Below are 7,355 nucleotides of genomic sequence, written 5' to 3' on the forward strand. Positions count from 1 at the left end.
TAGATCTGATGAAAGCCTTTTTTTGTGGCCCATATGCATATGATGAAAATGATGGAAATGACCCAGATAGGCAAATTATTTAGATTTTATGATCACATCATAGCATAGACTGTAATGATGGGGAAAATATAGATACAAAGTAGCTGATGAAAATATATCAATTTAGCCTATAAGAAAATGTAGGAGTACTGTTAAATTGTTTAATATTAAATGTGCAAATGTTGTATTTTTTATTTAACCTTTATTTAACCAGGTAAGCCAGTTGAGAACAAGTTCTCATTTACAACTGCGACCTGGCCAAGATAAAGCAAAGCAGTGCGATTAAAAACAACAACAACACAGAGTTACACATGGGATAAAACAAAACATACAGTCAATAACACAATAGAACATCTATATACAGTGTGTGCAAATGTAGTACGTTATGGAGATAAGGCAATTAATAGGCCATAGTGCAAAATAATTACAATTTGGTATTAACACTGGAGTGATAGATGTGCAGAAGAAGATGTGCAAATAGAGATACTGGGGTGCAAATGAGCAAAATAAATAACAATATGGGGATGAGGTAGTTGGGTGGGCTAATTACAGATGGGCTGTGTACAGGTGCAGTGATCGGTAAGCTGCTCTGACAACTGATGCTTAAAGTTAGAGAGGGAGATAAGAGTCTCCAGCTTCAGAGATTTTTGCATCTATCATAATCGCTACATCATGTTAAATCAATTATTTTGGTTTTGGCATTGGATTTTGTCCATAGTTGTCTTGGGATCATTTTATGACATGCAAATAAAAAATGTATCAAGCCCATTGCATTCGGAAAATTATAATTGTCTTATTTAGTGTTTCCCCCTAAAAATGAAAAGTCTGATCTGACATTATTCTCTCTTGTTCTGTTGGTCCCCTGAGACAGAACATTTTACATTTTAGTCATTTAGCAGACGCTCTTATCCAGAGCGACTTACAGTTAAGTGAGTGCATACATTTTTCATACTGGCCCCCCGTGGGAATCAAACCCACAACCCTGGTGTTGCAAGCGCCATGCTCTACCAACAGAGCTACACGGGGCCAGAACAAGTTTTTTATGTACAATACGCATTCGGTCAAGGGATTAGATTAACAATGTGATTATATTACAGTATTTAGCAACATGAACGAGATTAGCCTGCAGTTTGGGAATAATATTAACCCATTGTAGTTTTAGTTGGAAGTGAAACCCTCACAAACTTTCCACATGATTTTTTTTAATTTTTTTTATTTACACCACATTTGAAACAACAGAGCTTGAATAAAAAAGACAAGCAAAAGACACTTCATTCTTGATAAGAAAAGAAACAAGAAGGCACTCAATAACATAGTTATCCTCTTACCACATGTTCTTTGATCTATGGTTACACGTAAATTACAATATGACTCTGACAATAAATGAAACCGTGACATGAGGATTGTATAGCAAGTAAGCAAGCTAAAATTATTGAACGCTGCCAAACAGGTTTGTTTTATCCAAAGACAAACCTGGATAAATAAAGCTGAAATAAAAACAAACAATATGTCCAAAGAGAGGCACATTGATGATGTTTAGGCACGTGGTCCATAGCCCTGTTCTCTCCATAGCCTCATAGTCCAAAGATTATGGTTTGTTTGACCTAATGATTGGGAACTCGGGTGAAATTCATACAGCGCCCCTGAACAAAACAAAATGCAGTTTCTGTATTATTTATTTATTCCATTTAAACCTTTTACTTTACGAGGTAAGTTACTGAGAAGACACACTCTTTTACAATAGACTTATCAGAAAATATACAGTATAGACCTTCCCTAACATATACTATATTTCATTACAGTAGTAACACCTCCCCCGCACCTCCATATCAGCCTAATTCTCATGAAGAATGGTACATGGCATTATATTGTTCATGCCTCACCGCTTGCCTCTTCCATAGACAGTGCAGAGTGCTCAGACCTGCTCTCCACTGGTCTAAAGATTAGAACAAGCAACCATGTCAAACCAGCTCTCCTCAATGTTATACTGGTACTGCATGTACCTATTAGCCTCCAACATATATGGATTTATGTATCTCAGATAAAATGAGCTCCTAATGGAGTCACTGCATACGTGACATATCATGGAAATTGTTTTGACAACACTGCGTAGAGTTGACATTTACAATAATTGATCATAATTGAACTCAATTGAGGCAGCCGGCTTTGACTGTAATGGGTAAGGAGGAGATGGCGAATGGGCCGGCGAGTTGTCACGACATCACTATTAGCCAATCAACCTAATCAAGTGCAAGAGCATAACTGGCTGACCAGACAGCCACTCCCATTCTGTCAAGAAGGGTGCCCCCATCATGAGCCTAGTCAGATTAGAGCAGGTACCAGCCCCGCTAAAACCGTCCACCAGGAATCACTGCATGATCACAGCTAATATATCATCAAATACGTTTTAGGGAGTATCCAATATATGTATATATTTTAAACAAATTCAGTACAGCAATTTACAACAGATTTAGTACAGTATAATCACATTAACATCAATTACAGAGGGTACACACCCCTACCTTTCTCAATAAAAAGATAATGGTCAGTGTCCCCAACCTCCGTTAATGACAGGACAATGTATGCCCAGTCCAGCGTCTTAATTAACGTGTCCTACAGTACAACAGCACAGTGTGACAGAGTAAGTACACGAACACAGCGTGACAGACAGGGAGGTTAAGAGGACAGAGGTCACACGCTGCCCCTCGTTTGTCCCCCTCCACCCCCCCCCATCCTCCTTTACATCCAGCCCTGCTCTGCTTGTTATCTTGACAGGCCAGAGGCCTCACAGAGAATAATGGTGCTAATAGGCATTAGGGGGTCAGAGGGGCCAGTCTCACAAACATAGACATCCATCCCTACTCTCCTCCTCTCCCCATCACTCATCTATAGGATCCCTCCATCCCCCACCCCATTCCTCCTCCATCTCTCCATCCCTCCATCCCATATGGGTATAGACCGGGATGGGGGGGGGGGTTATTGGGTAAACCGGTCACCTCCTCTCTCAGTGAAGAGATACTAATCTATAGTTCCCTCCACCTCTCCATCCCTCCATCCCCTCATCTCATATGGGTATAGGCTGGGGTGGGGGACAGTTAATGGCTAAAGCTCCATCACTCATCTATAGGATCCCTCCATCTCCCATCACGCCATCCCATATGGGTATGGGGGAACAGTTAATGGCTAAAGCTGTCACCTCCTCTCAGTGGACAGAGTGGTGACCTGTCATGTCTTGTCTCTCCCTTACTGCCCCCATCCCCTCTCCACTGACAAGCCTGTCTGCTCGGACCACTAATGAGCTAGACAAGGTTCCTAACGTGTGAACTGTGCGACACTGACCAAGCAGTAGAGGGATAGTTAAGTACAGTGCATTCGGAAAGTATTCAGATCCCTTGACTTTTTCCACATTTCGTTACGTTACAGCCTTATTCTAAAATGGATTAAATTGTGTTTTCTCCTCATCAATCTACACACAATACCCCATAATGACAAAGCAAAAACAAGTTTTAGGAATTTTTACAAATGTATAATAAAACAAATACTGAAATATCACATTTACATAGGTATTCAGACCCTTCACTCAGTTCTTTGTTGAAGCACCTTTGGCAGCGATTACAACCTCCAGTCTTCTTGGGTATGACGCTACAAGCTTGGTACACCTGCATTTGGGGAGTTTCTCCCATTCCTCTCTGCAGATGCTCTCAAGCTCTGTCAGGTTGGATGGGGAGCGTCGCTGCACAGCTATTTTCAGGTCTCTCCAGAGATGTTCGATCGGGTTGAAGTCCGGGCTCTAGCTGGTCCACTCAAGGACATTCAGAGAATTGTCCCGAAGCCACTCCTGCGTTGTCTTGGCTGTGTGCTTAGGGTCGTCGTCCTGTTGGAAGTTGAACCTTTGCCCCAGTCTGAGGTCCTGAGCGCTCTGGAGCAGATTTTCATCAAGGATCTCTCTGTACCTTGCTTTGTTAATCTTTCCCTCGATCCTGACTAGTCTCCCAGTCCCTGCCGCTGAAAAACATTCCCACAGCATGAAGCTGCCAACACCATGCTTCATCGTTGGGATGGTGCCAGGTTTCATCCAGACGTGACGCTTGGCATTCAGGCCAAAGAGTTCAATCTTGGTTTCATTAGACCAGATAATCTTGTTTCTCAGTAGGCCTCCTGTAGCTCAGTTGGTAGAGCATGGCGCTTGCAACACCAGGGTTGTGGGTTCAATTCCCACAGGGGGCCAGTATGAAAAATGTATGTACTCACTAAACTGTAAGTCGCTCTGGATAAGAGCGTCTGCTAAATGACTAAAATGTAATGGTCTGAGAGTCCTTTAGGTGCCTTTTGGGAAACTCCAAGCGGGCTGTCATGTGCCTTTTACTAAGGAGTGGCTTTTGTCTGGCCACTCTACCATAAAGGCCTGATTGGTGGAGTGCTGTAGAGATGGTTGTCCTTTTGGAAGGTTCTCCCATCTCCACAGATGAACTATGGAGCTCTGTCAGAGTGACCATCGGGTTCTTGATCACCTCCCTGACCAAGGACCTTCTCCCCCGATTGCTCAGTTTGGCCGGGTGGCCAGCTCTAGGAAAAGTCTTGGTGGTTCCAAACTTCTTCCATTTAAGAATGATGGAGGCCACTGTGTTCTTGGGGACCTTCAATGCTGCAGAAATGTTTTGGTGTCCTTCCCCAGATCTGTGCCTTGACACAATCCTGTCTCGGAGCTCTACGGACAATTCCTTCAACCTCGAGGCTTGGTTTTTGCTCTGACATGCACTGTCAAACGTGGGACCTTATAGACAGGTGTGTGCCTTTCCAAATCATGTTCAATCAATATAATTTACCACAGGTGGACTCCAATCAAGTTGTAGAAACATCTCAAGGGTGATCAATGGAAACAGGATGCACCTGAGCTCAATTTCGAGTCTCATAGCAAAGGGTCTGAATACTTATGTAAATACGGTATTTCTGTTTTTTATTTGTAATACATTTGCAAACATTTAAAAAAACCTGTTTTCACTTTGTCATTATGGGGTGTTGTGTGTAGATTCATGAGGGGAAAATGTATTTAATCAATTTTAGAATAAGTCTAACGTAACAAAATGTGGAAAAAGGGAAGGGGTCTGAATACTTTCTGAATGCACTGTATTTCTTTCTTTCTTTCTTTCTTTCTTTCTTTCTTCATGAGTTTGTTGCGATCAGGGTTAGGGTCAATTCCATTTAAATTCAGTCAATTTAGGAAAACAATTCAGGAAGTAAACTGACTGAATACATTATACAAGGTGGTGCCTTACCCTGTCCTGTGCTGTTGGTCTCATGACAGCAACTCGATCATACTGTCGCCTGAGTAACGCCACCAGCGCATCAAAACGCCCCTAAGAGGATGATAAAATAAGACTCAACTTGTTGGTTTAATATACAAAATCAGTTACTGACAGCCATTTTAAATGTGGATCTGAAAGCATGGTGACTAACCTTGATGGGTGTGTACCATTTGGACTGTTCTGGGATGTGATAGGTAGGGGGTGGTCTCTGAGGCATTGGTTTCCTAATGATAGGTTCTTCCACCTCCTCTTCCACCATTGTGACCACCGCATTCTTGGCTTTCTCTAGCCGTGCACCTTCCTCTGTGGAACCTTTCTCCCCCCAACGAACCTAAAACACAGTTTACAGTAGGTTATTTAACATTTTGTACCGTTTATATTCGTTTAGCACAAAATAACCATTCAAAACTTTAGAGTAACTAACATCACTCAAAATAAAGTGACACAACTCACTGTCAAGATATAGTACAGCCCAAATAGAAAGGAAGTAATGGTTTAATGGGGTAATACTCATTCAGACATACCTCCATGCGTTTCATTCCTCCGACACCTCTTCCCCCATAGTATGATGCATCCACCATGGGCCACTTCCTCTTGGGCAGAGGGTCCTCCTCTGGCTCCTGTTATGAGGAGGGAATTTTGGGGGGTTGAAGTTACTCAATAATGGTGCGACGAGAAAGATATAAAACACTTGGCACTTCTAAGAACACTTCCAAAGAAACTAAGCACTCACAGGTACTGGAGGAGGAGGGAGAGGAGGAGGGGGGCGACGAGGAGGGGGGTCCTTGATCACCTGTAGCATATACAGTATAAAACAGTCAGCAGTTAGTACAACAATGAATTACTATGTACTGACACCTCAACCAACAACTGTATTAACTGGAAAACGGATTAAATCATACAGTCGGTCCTGGAGGAGGTTGAACCACTCACAATAGTGCAGCAGAGCGGCCAGAACCACCACAGCAGAGGCCAGACCCAGCAGCAGGAGTAGAACTAAGATCACCACCAGCACCACTGTCCCATCAGACTGCATCGGGAGACATGGTAAACAAAGCAGCCCACAAAACAGACTTTATCAGATGATGTGTGACTTTCTATCAAATGTTATTTCATGGACCATCAGACTAGACTTTGGTGAACTAGGACGGATACCGAACTAAATGGAAGTGGAGTGAGGCCGTTTGTTTTGAGTGTTGGTGTTGTCTGTGATACTGATACTCACACAAGTTGTAGCGTAGATGGTGAATGGGCTTGAGATGTAGGACTGACCGTTGTTCAAGCTGATCAGCACATCTATCGATCTATTGTGAGGGAAAGAAAGTCCAGCACGAATTCTATATTATTGCTTTATGTGTGTGTGCTATGTGAGAGACAGAAAGAGAGAGAGCGAGAGAGAGAGATACTAACAAAGTAGGTCAAACTAATTAAAGTATCGGTCTGGCAGACCAACCGTTGAAATGCCAAGGCACTGTGCCGAATAGGCATGCTGATGGGCAGGGTAAACACTAACACAGGGTCACAAAGTCTCACATATAACATCTTCCTCAAAGCTGTTTTAATGATAGTGTGCCAAACCATTTTGGTGTGTCTCATCACTACACATCGGTTCAGCCTATTGGTCACATTTTCTAAAGAAACCAGGCAGGGTACCGTAATGGAACAGGGCTGAACAGCAGCCATTCTCCAGTCACCACCAGACCTTTATTCTATTTTTATACTTGAATTATTTTAAGTTCTTTCTTTTGCTTTTATAAGTGTGATGAACAACTGTTACCCGTCGAACCCACTACCCACCCTGAATGGAAGTGTGTGTAGTCTTCTGACAGTGGAGCGTCTGGGTTGCTGTGTGGTTCAGCTCTCACAGCAACCAACAGACAACATTACATTCCTTTGATCTGGCCAACTGAGCGCGCTCAGTAGCTCACAGGCCATTTATGGATACAGGAAGTTCTAAGAGGAGAGAATTGAGTGCAGCACTTACTGCCCGACTTCATGCAGCAGTGGTGC

At 42.8% G+C, this 7,355-nt stretch overlaps 1 protein-coding gene across 1 annotated transcript; it reads right to left on the reverse strand.

Moving 5' to 3' along the window:
• Positions 1 to 1,553: 1,553 nt before the first annotated feature.
• LOC311125822 (anthrax toxin receptor 2-like) lies at positions 1,554 to 7,352 on the reverse strand (the record flags this gene model as incomplete). The annotated part of the gene is given in 9 exon segments (XM_084199852.1): positions 1,554 to 1,682; positions 5,316 to 5,396; positions 5,497 to 5,676; positions 5,870 to 5,965; positions 6,079 to 6,138; positions 6,279 to 6,314; positions 6,316 to 6,375; positions 6,571 to 6,649; positions 7,330 to 7,352. Coding segments are annotated over 9 exon segments (654 nt in total), but the record flags the coding sequence as incomplete, so codon positions are not given.
• Between the last annotated feature and the right edge of the window lie 3 nt (positions 7,353 to 7,355).

Source organism: Coregonus lavaretus (assembly GCF_964263955.1).
Source record: "Coregonus lavaretus genome assembly, contig: HAP1_SCAFFOLD_3003, whole genome shotgun sequence".
In the NCBI taxonomy this organism is placed as follows: domain Eukaryota; kingdom Metazoa; phylum Chordata; class Actinopteri; order Salmoniformes; family Salmonidae; genus Coregonus; species Coregonus lavaretus.